The 18859-nt window shown below is 46.2% G+C and overlaps 1 protein-coding gene across 8 annotated transcripts in view; it reads right to left on the reverse strand.

Moving 5' to 3' along the window:
* The window catches only part of TMEM269 (transmembrane protein 269), a 34986-nt gene that overhangs the window by 4387 nt on the left and 11740 nt on the right, over positions 1–18859 (reverse strand). For 3 of the 8 annotated variants that reach the window (XM_050931271.1, XM_050931265.1, XM_050931272.1), the window contains exons 3-6: positions 11875–12022; positions 7720–7817; positions 3209–3352; positions 1135–1335 (exon numbers count right to left, since the gene is read on the reverse strand). In XM_050931271.1, coding sequence (XP_050787228.1) covers positions 1135–1335; positions 3209–3352; positions 7720–7817; positions 11875–12022 — 591 coding nt within the window. Of the gene's footprint in view, positions 1–1134; positions 1336–3208; positions 3353–7719; positions 7818–11874; positions 12023–13491; positions 14262–18859 lie in introns of those variants that run through there. The other 5 variants (XM_050931266.1, XM_050931268.1, XM_050931269.1 and 2 more) reach the window with 3 other exon arrangements.

An 18859-nucleotide genomic window follows, 5' to 3' on the forward strand; every position in this document is an offset into this window, starting at 1 on the left:
CTCGTCAAAGATTTATCACTTAAACTATCTCTTGTCACACTGCCTTCCTGCAGTACTGTGCAGCTGCCAGCCTGGTGAACTAGTTTCATGACCCCATCTTTGTATACACATGAATTCTGTGCTTCTACAAGTTTCCATGCCATGGCTGTAAGTCAGACAAAATAATTGTCTGGCTGCTCTCATGGCTCCATTTCGGGGTTCTATAAAACAAAACAAGCCACGGTCTGTTATCTGTGGCTGGTAAAACCCCAGAATTAATGTTTCAGGTGGAGATTTATAGATGTATTGCCTGGATATGTTGGTGTACATTTGATTTGAGCAATCAACTAGCAGGAATACAGCACAGTTCTGAAGACTGAATTCTCTTTTATTCCCTTTTTACTAGACCTTCTTGAGGAAAAGTACTTCAAAAATAGAGCTCACAAAATTGCACTGCATAAAACGTCTGTGAATGAAAAATGCAATTATCCAGTATGAGCTGTTGAGTATTTTACACCTTCCTCTGAAACATCTGGTATTGGCCATTCCCAGAGAAAGGAAACTGAGCTAGATGGACCATTGATAGGATCTGGCGTGACACCTTCTATGCTTCTGAATCATCTAGGTTTATTTCAGGTAGAGTTTGATCATAGCAATTGAGAATTGAGAAACTGGTTCTATTCCTAGTCAAAACATGGCCACTATGTAATATTACGCAAGTGACTTCTGTGCCTCTGCCTGTTTGCTGATCCCTAAAAGCTGAGAAAATGCTCTTCCCCATTTTGTAGCGTGAATTCACAACGTCTGTGATGACAGGCACTATGGGCATTCCACGTATTCTTATTTCTGCTTCTCTTAAAGAGGCACATCCTGTAGTCAGGTGAGTAAGTACCCCCTCATGTTTCAAACACATGTTGAAGAACCTATACGCTAGATATCTATTTTAGGTTTACAGTACAAAAAAGAAATGTATATTTTCATTCAGCTTCCAAGAACTCTGGTTCACATTAGTTGACCCTTTCCATCAGCTGGGCTGAAGAATGAAGTCAAAGAAGGGACTAGATAACGAAGGGCAAGCACTATGCCCTCACCCCTTGTGTGCATTATCAGAAACAACTGAGCCAAGGTTTTGTGCTGGCTTATTTTAAAACTTACCCCCTGCATAGACCATCTTTTTCCAGAGCTGGGACTCCAATACTTTGTCATGAGGATAGAAGCCCTGGTCAACCATGAACAGGATCATTATCATGGCCACAATCCGCAGAACCACAAGGTTGCCCCCAGTCAAGAGGTATGTGCCAGTCAGGAGGGAAGAAGCATAGGGACAGGGCAGACCTCGATACATGAAAGGGATTCCTACAAGGAAGAGGAAGGAATGGGTGACTTTTCCTTTTCAAATTGCCACAAAGCTATAACCAGAGGATTCTGGGAAATAAACGAGAATGCTCGGTTCAGCCCTAAAAAGGGACATGGACAGGTTAACCAAAAATGTGAACAGTTCTTCCCGTTTTATTTGTAACACCTGAGACAAGAAAAATGAAAACTTAAAATCACGTTTTACCATTTACTGTGTGTATTTTTCATTTCCCTCAGCTGAAAAACGACGACTAGACAGTGGACCAAACTATCTAGGAGTTTATACTATACCATAGAATATCAGGGTTGGAAGAGACCTCAGGAGATCATCTAGTCCAACCCCCTGCTCAAAGCAGGACCAATCACCAGACAGATTTTTGCCCCAAATCCCTAAATGGCCCCCTCAAGGATTGAACTCCCAACCCTGGTTTAGCAGGCCAATGCATACTGTGCCCATCACCACAGTATCTCAATGCTGAGAAAAGGCATCACAACCAAAAAAGGGTCGTTGGCTAACTTTCCTCCCTCCTTCCCCTCGATCAATCAGAGCTACATTTGTTTTCTTTTCCTCTCTTCTACAGGTTTTTCATCCTCTTGCTTTCCTCTCTTCTACCTTCTCTTTTGTTGCTCTCTCACTCCAGCTACTGGAAGGGAAAATGCAGATGTTCAATGAGTCTTGGAGCACTGGGGAAATCCCAGATGACTGGAGGAAAGCCAATGTTGGGCCAGTGTTAAAAAGGGTAAACAGGCTGACCCAGGTAGTTGTAGGCCTGTCTGCCCAATATCGACCCAGGTAAGATATTGGGGTGGCTGATATGGGACCCTATTAATAAAGAATTAAAAGGAGGTAATGTAATTAATGCAAATCAACATGGGCTTATGGAAAACAGATCCCGTCTCACTAACTTGATATTTTGATGAAACTACTTTTATTAACCAAATTTATAACACTGCTAATGTAATTTACTTACACTTCTGTAAAGCATGTGACTTGGTATTACACAACATTTTAATTCAACAACTAGAGCAATATAAAATGAACATGACACACATTCAATAGACTAAAAACTGGCTAACGTATAGTCTCAAAATGTAACTGTAAATGGGGAACCGTCATCAAGTGGGTGTGTTTCCAGTGGGATCCAACAAGGATTGGTTCTTGGCCCTGCCCCCACATTTTTATCAGTAACCTGGGAGAAAACATAGAATCATCACAGATAAAGTTTGCAGATGACACAAAAATTGGACAAGTAGTAAAGAATGAAGGGGACAGGTCACTGATACAGGTTTGAAAGTTTAATGTGTTGTTAACAACAAAGAGAGACACTAAAGCTGAAAGTCTCTAACACATACACAGCATCTCACCCACACTCTCCCACTATATCTTCTGCTGGAGTGGGACAGAGAAACCAGGAAACTCCACAAGGAGAACATGGTGGCCCTGTGAGTCTGAACCCTTCCTACTGCTCCCCAGCCGCCAGGTGCTGACCTGTTCTCCCTCCTCCCCAGCAGCAGAGATCCATGACTGGGGCTTCCCACACCTCCAAGCACCGTCACACACACGGGTGCCATCACTTGCAGCAGTGGCTATGAAATAGAACCAATGAGTCTGTGCTGTTTAGAAACTCACAGGGCACGGCTGCTTCTCAGCTACAGGAGTTCAAAAAGCAGGACCAGAACTTTTGTCTGATTCCATTTCCTCTCAGCAGGAGGTGCTGCCCGGCCCATGTTAGCAGAGACTAGAACAGAACCTTGAATAAACTCTTACAACTAGAAGGGGAGGTGATGGACTTTTCAGGCTACTTACACTCCCTTATTACTGGCTGTAGCCACGCTCCAACCCCACGCAGAGAAAGGGAGACCACGCACTTACCACTCGAGAAGAAGCACAAGCGGGAAAAGACTGCGAGCACATAGACGATAGCCAGCAAGCCATCCAGGATCCCATGAGCCTGCAGCAGCAGAGCTGTGGCCAGACCGAATGAAGTGAAGTCAGCAAAGTCATCCAACTTGGCACCTGCAGTGAGTGAGAAGCAGCTGCTCAGCGACCAGCACCACAAATGGCAGGAAGGGGCAGACGGATTTCCCAAGCCCAGCAGTGCTCTTGGGGTGAGTCCAGCATCACCCACTACAGAACTCCCTGGGCTGGACACAACTAGCACCGTCGCCACGACCACATCATGTCCCTTACAGAGACTAAAGAGCTACATCCGTGCCTTGCTCATGACCCATAAGCGTCTAGACAGGGGGATTTCTGACAGCAGGGGGCTCTTCAGTCCAGCCAAGGCAGAATAAGAGCCAAGAGCTGGAAGCAGAAGCTAGTTGCGCTCAAGTGGAAATAAGGCCCAATTGTGTAACCATGAAGATAACAAAGAGGGTGATCAGATGTCCCAATTTTATAGGCACAGTCCCAATATTTGGGGCTTTGTCTATTACCCCCCACCCCGTCCCGATTTTTCACACTTGCTGGCTGGTCACCCTAATAATGAACCACTGGAAGAACTAAGTACGGGACATGGGGGGGTTACTCTCTGGCTTGGGCTCCAGTGAGGCAGGTGATGGTGGGGAAGATGTTCTAGCTTTGGCAGATCGGAAGAGTCTAGTTTTGATCTTTGATTTTACAAATCACTTGGAAGAGTCAGCTAGGCACATTTTAAACTCCCTCCACTTTCTGGTGCAACTCTTTTCACCTCCAGAGAGGTGTGGGCCCCTTACTGAATGAGGGAGGCAACCTAGTGACAGGATGTGGAAAAAGCTAATGTACTCAATGATTTTTTTGCCTGTCTTCACGAACAAGGTCAGCTTCCAGACTGCTGCACTGGGCAGCACAGTATGGGGAGGAGGTGACCAACCCTCTGTGGAGAAAGAAATGGTTCAGGACTATTCAGAAAAACTGGACGAGCACAAGTCCATGGGGCCGGATGTGCTGAATCCGAGGGTGCTGAAGGAGTTGGCAGATGTGATTGCAGAGTCATTGGCCATTATCTTTGATAACTCATGGCGAATGCGGGAGGTCCCGGATGACTAGAAAAAGGCTACTGTTGTGCCCATCTTTAAAAAAGGGAAGGAGGAGGATCCGGGGAACTATAGACCAGTCAGCCTCACCTCAGTCCCTGGAAAAATCATGAAGCAGGTCCTCAAGGAATCAATTCTGAAGCACTTAGAGGAGAGGAAAGTGATCAGGAACAGTCAGCATGGATTCACCAAGGGCAAGTCATGCTTGACTAACCTAATTGCCTTCTATGAGGAGATAACTGGCGCTGTGGATGAGGAGAAAGCACTGGATGTGTTATTCCTTGACTTCAGCAAAGTTTTTGATACTGTCTCCCACAGTAATCTTGCCAGCAAGTTAAAGACGTATGGACTGGATGAATGGACTATAAGGTGGATAGAAAGCTGGCTAGATCATCGGGCTCACTGGGTAGTGATCAACGGCTCCATGTCTAGTTGGCAGCCGGTATCAAGCAGTGGGCCCCAAGGGTCGGTTTTGTTCAATATCTTCATTAATGATCTGGAGGATAGCATGGACTGAACCCTCAGCAAGTTTGCAGAGGACACTAAACTGGGAGGAGTGGTAGATACGCTGGAGGGTAGGGATAGGATACAGAGGGACCTAGACAAATTAGAGGACTGGGCCAAAAGAAACCTGATGAGGTTCAACAAGTCCTGCACTTGGGACGGAAGAATCCCATTCGCTGTTACAGACTAGGGACCGAGTGGCTAGGCAGCAGTTCTGCAGAAAAGGACCTAGGGGTTACAGTGGATGAGAAGCTGGATATGAGTCGACAGTGTGCCCTTGTTGCCAAGAAGGCTAACAGCATTTTGGGCTGCATAAGTAGGGGCACTGCCAGCAGATCGAGGGATGTGATCATTCCCCTCTATTCGACATTGGTGAGGCCTCATCTGCGTCCAGTTTTGGGCCCCACACTACAAGAAGGATGTGGAAATATTGGAAAGAGTCCAGCAGAGGGCAACAAAAATGATTAGGGGGCTGGTGTACATGACTTATTAGGAGAGGCTGAGGGAACTGGGATTATTTAGTCTGCAGAAGAGAAGAATGAAGGGGTTTTTGATAGCTGCTTTCAACCACCTGAAAGAAGGTTCCAAAGATCATAGATCTAGACTGTTCTCAGTGGTAGCAGATGACAGAACAAGGAGTAATGGTCTCAAGTTGCAGTGGGGGAGGTTTAGGTTAGATATTAGGAAATACTATTTCACTAGGAGAGTGATGAAGCACTGGAATGGGTTCCCTAGGGAGGTGGTGGAATCTCCTTCCTTAGAGGTTTTTAAGGTCAGGCTTGACAAAGCCCTGGCTGGGATGATTTAGTTGGGGATTGGTCCTGCTTTGAGCAGGGGGTTGGACTAGAGATGACCTCCTGAGGTTCCTTCCAACCCTGACAGTCTATGATTCTATGATCTGGTGAAGGTGGTTAAGGCTTGACAGTGGAGTCTGGGTGTGAGGAGCTCAGTGGGAGGGTCCAGATGCTGGGTGAGTGGGGCTCAGTGGCGTGGGGATCCAGGTGCAGCTGGTTGGGGCTCAGTAGGGTCGGGATCCGGATGTGGGTGGCTCATTGGATTGGTTTAGGTGCAGGGGGAGTGGGACCCTGAAGACCCTTTTTTTTAAATTGGCACCTTCTTCTGTGCTCCCTGGGTGTATCAGAGCCTCATGTGCCAAGTTCACTGACTAAAATAAATGTCGCTGGTTTTATTCCCATTGGCCCCAGAGAGCAAAGCTACAGCAGAGGGAGCAAGAGTCGGTTCTGGCCTGTGAACCGTCAGAACCGTTAACTCCCTGAGCCTTATGGTACAACCTATCTTGACTCCTGGTTCCCAAGGGTACCTTGCAGGGCTGCCAGTTAGAAAAATGCTGCTTATAAACCAAGCGCCCCTGATCTAGAGTCAGTGAGAGACAACAAACCTGGAGAGCACCACAAAGCCTTTTTCCTATGAGCCAGCAGGGCCAGAGGTCGAGCTGCTCAGATGGAGGCAGTGTCCCAGCTCAACTCTAAGCAAACTGCTCCAGTCCCAAACATGGACTTACCCTGGCTACATGCACAGGGACACTCCTGCATGGGGCACAGAGAGTCGATCACAGAGAAACAACCTGGGAATGTCCAGGGGCCTGGATGTACAGTCCTTGCACTCCCAAGGCCCCTTTGGTGTTGCCCTGGGCCTATCGTTCACACCAGTCCAACACAGGTGTGCAATGCCACCATTCAGATACTCACTTTGCATGCGTGTAAATGACTCCAAAGTGCAGAGCAATGGTGAACTTGAGCCCAGTGACTGCAGTGGAGGCTTTGGGTGGGCTAAAAATGTAGCACTGGGCCCCAGATCCCTGCTCATCTCATGAACTTCTCTTTTGGATACTGTATTTAGGTCTCTGCTCTTGCAAGGCTGATCCTGTGTTCACATATTCCTGTGACAAAGCAGGTCTGGGAAACCTAGACCCACACCATATACAAGCTCTTTGCTCTGCTCTGAAGGATGAGAACAGATGTAGCCAGACTGCACTGGAAATTTGGATCAAATATACAATTTCTCTCTGCCTCCAAGCAGATTCTCCCACTCGCATGCTGCATGAGCTGATGTAGAGCAATCGATATTATGGCCCAAATAGCTGGGTGGGAAAAAAAACAGGTGGCAATAGAAACCCAAGAGAGGTTTCTCTCAGTTTCCCCACCAGGTCATGTATAGGTTATCCATGGAAGCTGCTTCCCTGCAGAATTAGAAGGGTTTTAAACCCACCCATTGGCAAAACTCACCACTCCCAGAGTTTCACACAGATCTTGGGCCAAGCCAGAAGGGCTCTTTGCAGTCAGTCTGATGGTGGAAGATGAATGGAGAGCTCCCATCCACATATGTGGATCCCCACTGGAAGGGGAACAGTGCAGCAGAGGCCTCCATTCCACAGCCTCTGGACAGGGATGCAGTATGTTTCCTCTCTCTGTCCAGAGGCAAGAGTCGAGGCCTATGTTATTTTCCCCACACACACACACGGAATTTGCTCCCCACCTGTGTTTTTCGTATCTACAGGTCAAACTGATATGGTTGTTTTAGTGCTTCCTAACGGCCTGTCTGCAGTGCCACCATTCACGAGAACTACTGGAGAAAACTGCTGCTGCTGCCTGGCTACCAGGGGAGGCACGTTTAATGGCTATTGAGCTTGGGTGTTTAATTTGCAACCAGTGCAGTGGGGTGGGGGGGTAGCAATACAGTCTGTGGGCTAATTTTATCCTTAGGTGCAGTTTATCCTGCCCATCAGGGATGAGTGCGCCTGGTATGTCTCGTTCGTTCATTATGTAGATGGACACTGCCTGTCTCACAGCCTGAGTAACAGGCCTAGTATTCTGAGCTTCTAGAGGACGACAATATGGAACTCACCCAGGGCTGAGCAAGCATTCAGTTGCCTAGCAACCGCTCCATCCGCTAGGTCAAGCAGGAATCCAATCAGGAGCAGCCAGCAAGCATAGTAGTATTGCCTAGAGGAAAAGAGCAAGGGAAGGACATTAGTGTCTCCATGGCTATGTCAGGTTCTGAGGTTTTTAACAGTAACAAGAGCATTAATCTTCAGGGTTGCTGGGAGACACCCTGTGAAGCTGGAATGTGCATGGCTCTGCATCAGTGCAGGAGCCTGAAACCAGACCTCACTCCCAGATGTTCTGTTACGCCTCTGCCTTTCCCACATCTCAGGCCATAGCTCCCCGAGAGGCCGGGCCTGCACCTCCTGGTGCCTTGTTCACACAGGCTCTCCAGAAAGGGAAGCAGCACTTACAGAGTGGAATTTGCTCCTCCACTGTGATGTGGGGGAGACAAAGTCCTAGCCCATACATGTACCACTTGCTCAGCCTTGGAGGAAGGTGACTTGATTGACCTTGACCACAGGCAGGGGCTGATGGGCTTCAATAGGGAGTCAGGTACAGTCCTCCCCCCTTAGAGGATAATCACATAGGAGAGGAGGAGGAGGAGAGGGGAAGTCAGTAGCGTGTCTGGGATGCCATGGCCTTGACCAAACCAGATTAACGTGCGTAAGAGCTTCACAGGGAGGTCAAGCAGCCAAAACAAATTCGTTAGGTGAGTGTTCTAAGACGCCTCAGCAGAGGTGCAATCATTTTTGCAGTGCAAAATAAGTCCCTCCCCAGCTCTCCTGTTGATGTCCCCCTGAATGTGCCTGTGGATCTCCTGCATTGTCATTCCAAGGGCCCCTCCATTTTTATTCAAGCTGTGCCTCTGTCCCTTCCGGGTGTAAAAGGAGGACAGAATTTGGTCCAACTGAGTGCTGTGGCCTCCTGTGCTCTGCGAGTTACTGTAAGATCTGGCCAAACACGACTCCTGAGTGGTGGGTAGAATAGGCGCAGCCTCCCCTAGAGCAGCCGCTGCCGCTGGACCCTGCTTGCGGGTTTGGTGGGGAAGTTTTTGCTTGTATTATGCCCCATGCAGGTTCCGGGTCAACAGGATGTGCTACTCAGCTTCCTGGGTTCATCAGTAACTCGCTGGACTCCAGGGATATTACTGACAAACCTAGTACACATACTGCCTCTCAGCTACCCTGAAGCTGCATGGGGCATTGCAAAAGCTCAGGTTTGTCTTCTGGAAGAGAGAAGAAGAGAAGAGCTTTTGACTTTTCCCACAGGGCAGCCTGGGGTCTGCGGCGGTGGCTCTAGCCAGCCTGGGGCTCCTCTAAGTAGCTTGGGCTGGCATGAGGCTCCTCTGGTGAGGGGGTGGGGGCAGAGTGGTCTCAGAGCTCTGGCTGCGGAGGGGGGGCAAGGGGAAGAGGTGGAGTGGGGGCTAGCCTCCCCAAAGTGGGGTTCCATCCACCACCCATGGCATCATTGCTTTCATAAGCACCGCCTCTATTAATTCCTGTGTGCCAGGCATATCCCTTATGCTGCTGTAGTACAATCTCCATTTGGTTGCTGTGAACTGGTACAAGGTGGTATCCAGACGGCAACAGAATCCCTGTCCTTCAAGGAGTTCATTCATCATCCCCATGTACCTAATTTGTTGTGTTCACTTCACCTTGAGGGAGAAAGAGTGAGCGTCTCTCGTCCAAACAGAGTTAATACATTTCCCTGCAGGTATTCGATGATATAAGTTTCATAAAAAGGGCTGTACCAAATTCATGGCCATGAAAAACACGTCATGCACCATGAAATCTGGTCTCCTGCGTGAAAACTGGCGTGTGTGTGTGTGTGTGTGTGTTACAGTATTGCCACCCTTCCTTCCTTCTGTGCTGCCTTCAGAGGTGGGCGGATGGAGAGCGGTGGCTAATGGCTGGGCACCCAGCTCTGAAGGCAGTGCTGCTGCTGGTAGCACCGCAAAAGGGTTCTGTCTTTACCTCTGCGCTTCTGTTGGCAGCAGCGCTACCTTCAGAGCGGGGTGCCCGGCCAGTGGCTGCCACTCTCATGCCCACCCTACAATAGTCTTGAGACCCCCTTTTGGGTCAGGACCTCCAGTTTGAAAAATGCTGATGAAACACATCGGCAAAATTTGCTATTTATGCCATGACCAACCCATGAAAAAAGTGTTGTTATTTCTCCACCATTTAAGTAGACCCCTATTCATAAATGGGATATTTGGGTGCAGACCCAAAATTGTGTGGTTTCATACCATTTAGAAATGACAGTAACGGATGCTACAGAAATATCTCCAAATTAGATACTGGAGTGTCCTATTCTGTTCTTTCTTGCATAATTTTTGTTTGCACCATGGATCAAAATGTTTGTACTGTAATTTCATCATTTTCACTACACTGCACACCACGGACTGCTGGCAGTTTGCAGTACCAGCCAGGCTAGAACTCGGCTTCTCCACATACGAAAGCAGAGTCTGCTACCACTTGAGCTAAGTGTCAAATAACAAAACGTTTCTATTGACTTTACAGACTACGTTTTCTGTTTAAAAAATGCCCAAGCCTAAATTTGGGGGCTATATTGCTTGACATCTCCCTTCCCTCCTCACTTAACATTTTTAAACAACATAAATAGTGCCTTAGGGAGCCATTTGTGTTACCACAGCAGAGTCATGTGCAGCACGATCAGATCTGTAGTGTGCACAGGAGCCTGCCATATTGTAACCAGATCACATAACGATGCTAAAGCCTGGCACGTGACCAAGGCTCAGTTACAAAACCTTACTCTCAGCAGTGGTGCTTGCCAATTTACATTAATGCGAAACCAGCCCTTTTACTGAGCTGTAACCAAGCCTCCAGCTCTGTTTTGGTAGCCGTAGGGTAGACAGGCTTAAAGTGAAGCTAAGGAGAGCAACAACTACACACTAGACTGCCAGGTTGGCTTTGCTCCAGGAAACTGTCTCCCGGTGATTCCGTCTCCTGAACGGAACAGAGCACATAAGTGATACCATGTGGAAATAACTCCTGAACCATGAGCAATCTGTTGTTCTCTTAAAGAACATTTCAGATGTGTGCCTAGAGGATAAAAGTCTGGGACGACCAGCTCTTTTCTTTTTATTCTATTTTCTGAGCAGAAGTGATTCCGTTTGACAAGCCCCAATAAGATTTCAGACCCAATTTAGCAGTCTGAATGGAGGCACATCCCTACAGTGATGTCAACAGGAGCAGTATCTGAGCAGGGCTGGCCATTCAATTCCAGATGCACCATATAAATTAACAAGTGATAAAGTCCAGGGAATAGTGTTAGCTGGGTATCCTCCCAAGACATTGTATAAGGAAAGGTTCTTTTGGCATCCTGCAGAAATTTATGGAAACTCCTACTCATGTGGGCGGAAGACAACCTTGAATATATTCCCCTGGGCCTGGTTTAACACACTTCAATCCCTTCTCTGCTTTGTTACCTCACCAGGCCTCTTCTTTCCTACCGACAGTATTGCTTATTTAGCCTGGAGGAGGTACCTTGGCAGCTCACTGATAATGCAGTGCAGAGAAATTTTATGCTACATGGGCCAATTCTTATCCTGATTTACGGTCCAGGCATTCCACTGAAGTCAACCAGGGGGCAGAGGGTGTGACATAGCACAGAAGTTCCTTGAGGCAACAGCCACCCCTCACCAGTTGATAGCCGTCACCTTGGAGAGGTCACCTTAGGCCACGCCCACCCAAGGGCAAAGTGTCACATTTTGAAATGCACCCGCGTTAGCTAATGGTCTGTCTACACAGCACCGCAGTGCAGCTAAGGGGGGAAAACCGCAGAGTGCACCAGAGCTGTGCTTTAGCTGTCCCCTGTGCACACTGTGGGCATGAACTAGAAGGTTCTTAGTTCACATTAACAGAGTCCAGTTGGAAAGACAACTGGATTCACATGCACTAGGTCCCTTTTGGTTTGCAGCAGGAGTGTCCACACAGGGCAGTCAGTGCGCAGCTCTTCGGTGCACTCACCATTCACACCCGTCGTCTTTTCAAATGTAAACATGGCCTTAGTGGCCCTGGCTCTTCCCCCAGTGGACAAATGGAAGTTTTGCCACTGATTATAAGGAGGATTCCCTGTCCCTCCCTCCACCCTTGCCAATTTTTATGCAGTCTCTCCCAGGAATCCACACCACTACGTGAAGACCCAGACCTACCCATTTAGGCTGCAGAGGATGGAAGACAGACCCATGATCAGGTTAGCCATAGAGAGGGCATTGGCGACATTCTTGCGGACAAACTCCAGAGCCTGGGCTCGACCTGCTTGCTCACTCAGGAACAGCTTCTTAAAGTGGTGAAATATACCTGGAACCCAGCAGGGGGAAAAAGTCAGGACGAGAAGACCTTTGCCGCTGCCTTTCCAAGAGGAAATTATTTAAGCACAGATCCTTGAAGAACAGGAGAAGGCCCAATGGATCAGCGTTGAGTCTATAGTTAAATTCCCCAAGTATCTGTGAATCCGTTCTAGGGTCAAGCTGAGGGAGTCTTAGAGAGGGCTGATTTTATTGAGTGAACATGGAGCTAGGTTTTTAATGGCGATCCTACTGCAATGTGTCCTGGGATACAGAACTGCTGTGAAAAGGGGACAGGAGCTTCTTGGCCTTATAGGTTTTTTTCCTTAAATAAAAGTAAAGCCAATAAAACACTAAATACCAATGGCGGCCCAGTCTGGATTTTAAAAAGAGTTGATGCAAAAGTGGTGGAACGGGGACAAGGACTAGTGCCCCCCAACTCCAATACTCTATATTGAGGTCCTTCCTTCAGAAGTTTGCTTTTGGGAAAGCCTTACAAAGAGGGGAGTTTTCCTGCTATTGGTGTGTAAATTAGTACCTGACTTGTTCTTCGTGGGGAGACCTGAGTCAGCCAGCAGTTCCTCTGCCATTAAAGGGGCCAGCACTCATCTCCGTGCTTCCTTTGGCAGCTGTCAATGCTAACGTGCCAGCCTGGCTGTAGCCCTTCTGCCCCACATCATGAGATGACTAATGTGAGATTAGCTCCCAGAGGTGTTGTTACCATACATGCTGCTCAGAGTGTTTTCATGTACTTTCAGCCTTATCGTTTCACACCTGCCTAATGACTAGGCACTGCATGTCCTCACTCACTCAGCTCTTGCCATGATCTGGCCTTTCGCAGCCTTTGCATTCTTATAGATACACGTGTACATATTCATAAGGATGGATGCCTTTTGCCTTCCTCGGTCCCTTTAGCCCTCTCTCCCCTGAATAGCATGGGAGGGAGGGGAGGAAAGACTGCAACAATAAGATGTTATCTCAGGTAGTAGCCCAGAAGAATTGCTACCTCTAGAGACTTTATTCATAGGAGATGACATTCCTGTGCAGGGGGCTAGCACAAAGCCCACGCAACACTGAAGGCATCAAAACTGGGTTTAAATGGAGCATAGGGCTTGTGCTGGCCGAAAGTGATGGGACTTTGTGCACCCTAGTTTTACAAGAAATTAGGGGCAACACATCAATTGAGTTCTAGGCCACCGCAGCCAAAGATAACATCACAAATGAAAGCAATTCACTCTTCAGATGTTCAGCCCAGTTGCCCCATTAGCTTTCATTCACCCCATTCTATAACCACGTGCCACAGTTATACAATTGAATATGCATTTTTAAAAAAGCTTATCAGAAAATTCTTAAAGCTGTTTCTGTTTTACTCCCCCACACCCAACCACTAAAACAAACATTATTTTTACTTAGGAAAAAAACCAAAAACCAAACTTACAATAAAACCAACCCCACGTTTTAAGCTCTATTTATCTTATATACCTATAGGGCTACTCTTTAGAGAAAAGGTTAAGGGTCATGTCCTACTAGTGTGTTTTGCACCCTGCCCTTGACGTGTTTCCAAAGCCAGGCAAGTTCATGAGATTCTTCATCTGAAAGAAAACAGCATGTCAGAGCAAAAGCCATCAATGTGAAACGAGTCAGATTGGTGTATACGGCTTTACCGCCCTCCCTTCAAGCCCTCCCAAGGCTCATACTGGGACAACACAGTAAAAGCCAGTATCTTGTAAGACACAACTTTATCAAAGTTTCACTAGCACTTGCTCTTGTGAAAACAGATTTCCCACGAGGCAGCCATGGGCCCCCATTTGGAGGTATCATCTGCAGTCAGGCTTATTCTTTTTAAGCTTCAGTGACCTGCTCACTTGTTTGCTCTTTGTACAAAAGCACAAGTTAGTTTTTAAAAATAACTGTTAAACATCCCATCAAACCCGTAAAGCTGTGCCCATTCTAGGCAAAGTCAGAGGAACAGTATGCTTTGTCCACTTAAACGTAATACTTGAGCAGATAAAACATGCACCCGGAGAAATATGAAGTCTATTTACCCCACATTACAAACAATCCCATTTGGATTAACATAAAACACAGCAAAAAGGTTGTTAGAAGAGGCACCATTTACATCGGTGGGCACATTTGAAATGTTTTATTGACTAAAACCAAACTGATTGTCAAATTAGTGCTCATGAATCACTGAAATGAGATACCTGCTTAAAAAACAGCTGGGCCACTCCTACTAACATGCATCTGATGAAGTGAGTGGCTCATGCTCAAAAATGTCTGTTAGTCTGTAAGGTGCCACAGGATTCTTTGCTGCTTTACAGATCCAAACTAACACAGCTACCCCTCTGATACTCCTACTAACAAGTCTCCCAAGGTAAAAATGCAGGAATGTTTCCTGTGCTCAGGGCTTGTGGGGAGCAGTCAATTACATCCAAGTTTTCAAATGAACTGGCTGAAAAATATTCAGTAACTTGAAACCTAAAGAACAGACAGATTCTTTTGTAACCATCAAAAGCTGAACAGCTGGACTATTGGTTCTTTTAGCACCCATTCCATTTTTGCAGGTCGTGTTCTTTTATCACAAGCTAAGAGAAATGTCGAAGATCACAGACACCATGGAAAGAGGGAAGTAACATACAAGAAATCAAGGTGATTTCCATATGAATTAAATGCATGTTTATTTGTAGATTTGGGATCAAATTTGCCACTTCACTTTGGCTGTTCTATATTGTTTCAATGATAAAAAGCAGCAATAAACCCATCTTCAACAACCATTTAAACCAAGTCTGAAGCCACTTAGTTCCTTTATGCTGCTGTGGTGATGCAACGTGTACTGGTGATACTGGCTGATTATATTTGCACGGATAAGGCTGTTTACAGGATTACAGCCATGCACTCCCACACAATTCAGCAGATGCAACCAAGGGAAGAGTCTTGTCTCTATCTTGAGTGCTTTTTAAACTGTGCTGCTGGTTGGAGATTAGGAACAGCAATAGAGAAATAACAGTTTTAAATATATTATAATAGCACTTTAACGTTTCATCTCAGTAATTTAAAGACTCCAATATTACTGTTTATCAAAGGAATAGAAGGCCACCTATATGTAAACACCCTCCCTCCCCTCCTCCCAAAAAAAACAGGAGGGAAGGGCAGGAACAAAAGAAAAAACACCCCTGCCCTCACTTGTCCACCTTTGTGGAACTATGGGAACTGAAGACAGCCAATGGTAAGAAGCCATTTCAATCATTTTGTTCAATCACTCATTTTATTCTCTGGGGCAAAATTCACCCCCTATGAAACACCATTGACTTTAATGGCTTTGTACTAGGCACGAGTGTAGTTTCATTTGTTACAAGTGACCTGGCGTCAGGTCCTGTATGTACTGGGCAGCCCATTGAAAAGAACTGGGGTTCCAGGTTTCCCACAACTGAAACAGCCCTGGGCAGAAGGCCCACTTGCATGGGATTTAAATGGTACATAGCCCCTTGCAACCCTTGAAAATAGGGTTTATGGAGGGCTTAAGACCACCACAGTGCCTTGCAAGCAGCCCTTCATACCCAGAGTGCCAGGCTGAGCCTTCCATTCTGAGCCCCATTCATTCCAGCCTGCAGAGTGTTTTCCTGGGTTACACACATTCCGCTTTGTACCTGTTTGCTTTGTTCTATGTTAATTCACCTGTATTCTATATTTTCCGGCAGGAACCTTTAGCACTGGGACTTGGTTTCCTCTATCAGTTAGAAGGGAACTTGTTCTTCCTCTCTATTGTGAGGACAGTGGAGCCAGGTTGCAGGGAGTGCTGCAAAACATCCCAAGCTTGCACTAGCTGGATTTGGTGTCTACCCAAGGTGGGACTTTTGTCTTCCCTATGTAATTTTGCAGAAGAACCTCAGGTGATCCTTGGAGGATTCCTATCCAGGTACTGACCCAGCCAGATCCTATTTAGCAACATACTCTGGAGGCACAACTGCAAGATGGGCATAATATAGTGCATGTTTTATGTGCTAAAATAGTATTTTAAGTGAACAGCTCTCTTCATTCATATCCCAAAACACCAGTTAACAACTCCTTAGTTTGGTGCAACAAGTGGACATCACAATTCATACTATACCTCTCAAATGGAACACATCTGTGATGTTTAAAGACAAAAAAGACTTCTTTGCCTATAAATTATTCCATCATCAGGTACTATTCCCTCTGCTTTTGAATTCCTAGTGTATTGAACACTGATCATTCACACACAATCCTTCCCCTACTCAATAATCACCACCCGTCTGATTTTATTTGATGCTTTTGTTGGAATTCAGCAGCCAAATGCTACATTTAACAAGAGACCCTCAGAGTCTTAAATTTAAAAATCTAACCACTGATATCCAGTTTTACTCCTTTAGCTTTTCCAGCTGAATTAAACAAAACACTTAAGAAATATATTTAAGGAACAATCCCTGATGGGACAGCTGTTCTCCCCCCACACCAAATGGACCTTTCCCCATCTCTAGGATTTTCTGTCACAGTTGAGAGGTAGGCCAAAAGTTATTGCAAATGTCATGAAAGTGTTTTGTGTTCATACACACAGGTGGATCTAGCTCATGCTAGAAAATTCCCAGAATGAGCCTTGCAGGTGTCTTTTGCTTAGATGCCAATACTGTTACAAGTCCAAAATTTAAAAACATCCAAGATCTCTGCTGGGATTTTTTTTCATTATTATGGTTTGATGTACAACAGCTGTTCTCCCACATTACGAGCTTCTTCAGAAGAAACAGAACCTCTGAACTTAATCTGCCAGGCAGCTCCTTGCTGGGGGTTTTTTATACTACCACTGATACTGGCTCAAGTTTTATTTATTATGAAACAGTTATTTTTATAAGGAGCATACAACAGGGTCTTGACTGAATGTTAATGGAAACCTATCAAAGACATACGGGCCTGATTTCCCCCTCACTCATGCTGGTGTAAATCCAGAGTAACTCCACGAATGTCAGTGGAATTACATCAGCATAGATGAGATGAGAATCATGCCCTGTGCCATCCTTCACACCCGGGCAAAGTGGGTATACATGAAATCCACCATGTCAGATGTTTCCATTCCCTTACACTCACTTAGGGCTTGATCCTGCATTCCCTACTCAAGCAAGGCTCCAACTGACTTTAATGAAGCTTTGCAGAAGAAAGCCCTGAAGGATGCAGCCTTTGCACACTACACCTAACTCTTGGGATGAATGTCACCCTAGTTCCAATGGGGCCTGTATAAGCTCCAGTACACCACTAGACCCATAACTAGGGGCCTTGGTTAGACCATCTACGTGGATGACTGTCACTCTTTATAACCTCATTCTTACAAGATAAGTTTGAGAAAACAGAATATCCTAAACCAAAATTAGGGCATTCAGGAGATGTGTCTTAAAAAGGAGGGCTTAGCAGGGTTGTTATATAGATTAATTCTTTGCATCACTCCATAGCTATAGGGGGATTAATTAAGTCAGGCCATTAAATAAAGGACTCTGAACCTACTATAAGCCTGTACGGTGACATCAATGAAAATCCAGGCTTATTAACAGGGCTGGCTTTAGGCCAATTCCCCGGAATTGGGCCCCACACCTTAGGTGCCTTTTTAATTTTTTGTACTCACCCAGTGGCAGTCCAGGTCTTCGGCGGCACTTTGGGACAGCAGGGTGTGCGTGTCTTTCACTCGCTCCGGGTCTTCGGCAGCCTCCTGGCAGTAGGGGCTCCACGGAAGACCCGGAGCAAGAGAAGGACCCTCTGCCGCCGAAGACCCGAACCGTTGCTGGGCATTTGAATCGGGCCTCACAGTTCCTAAAGCCAGCCTTAGTTATTAGAGTAGCCTCACAACTGTCACCACTGACCCGACTTCAGCCCACAACATCTGGAAAGAAGTGTCAGGAAAAAATAGCATGATATATTCCTCAGCTCCACACTGGCATTCAGCTTGATGGTCTTCAGTCAGATCACAAGTGAGTACCTTTGAGGGCTACCTGGTGAATTTCAAGATGCTTAGATAGATATTCTTGGTAGCTGTTATCCAACAAAGCAGCCATCAAAACTGATAATTCACTAGACATATGAGACAGACCTTGCGCACGTACATTACGCCAATGGAGTTCGACAGCGTGACAGAGAATGGACTCCAAGAGTAAGTTTTAAAATTATTTGTCCTCTTCCTCCCCTCCCATTCCCTGCTCCCATGGAGTCAGTTCAAGTTTTGCCATTGATTTTAATGGAACCGGACTGGGCCCTTAAGTTATAGGACCTGATTCTCATCTCACCCCAGATGCACACAAGTCTAACTTCCATTGACTGCAGTAGTGTCAGTCAGTCATTCTGGTGTAAGTAAGAGCAAACACCAAAAGTAACTCCACTGATGTCAGGTTACAGTGCTGTAAAACAGATGAAAGTGAGAGGAGAATCAGGCCCATAGATTTATGTTTACTTCTTTCAGCCATGTCACAAAATAGGGACAGACATTTAGTTTAAATACGCTAAATCCTTACTCCAAACTCCCCTTTGACTGGATTCTAGCTCAGTTTTGCTGGTGTAGATCCAGAGTAACTCTGACAGGATTACTTGTCATTTTGAATTTACATCAGGCGAATGAGATCCGAATCCAGTCCATTAACGTCAATTGTCAGAATAAGGGCTGATGGATATGGCCCACAGAAGTGTATTTTTGAAATATCAGCCCATTCCCTGAGAGTTAAAACTTAGTTCTTCTGAAGAGCCCTGTCGAGTTAATGAAAACTCCTGGCCCAATATGAACTGTGGGGCTACTAACCACCTCAGAGTTGCTGCAGACAGGAATCCTCCCCAGCAGAAATCTTGGATTTTAACAATCAGT

The sequence above is a fragment of the Gopherus flavomarginatus genome, chromosome 21, assembly GCF_025201925.1.
Source record: "Gopherus flavomarginatus isolate rGopFla2 chromosome 21, rGopFla2.mat.asm, whole genome shotgun sequence".
Taxonomy (NCBI): Eukaryota; Metazoa; Chordata; order Testudines; family Testudinidae; genus Gopherus; species Gopherus flavomarginatus.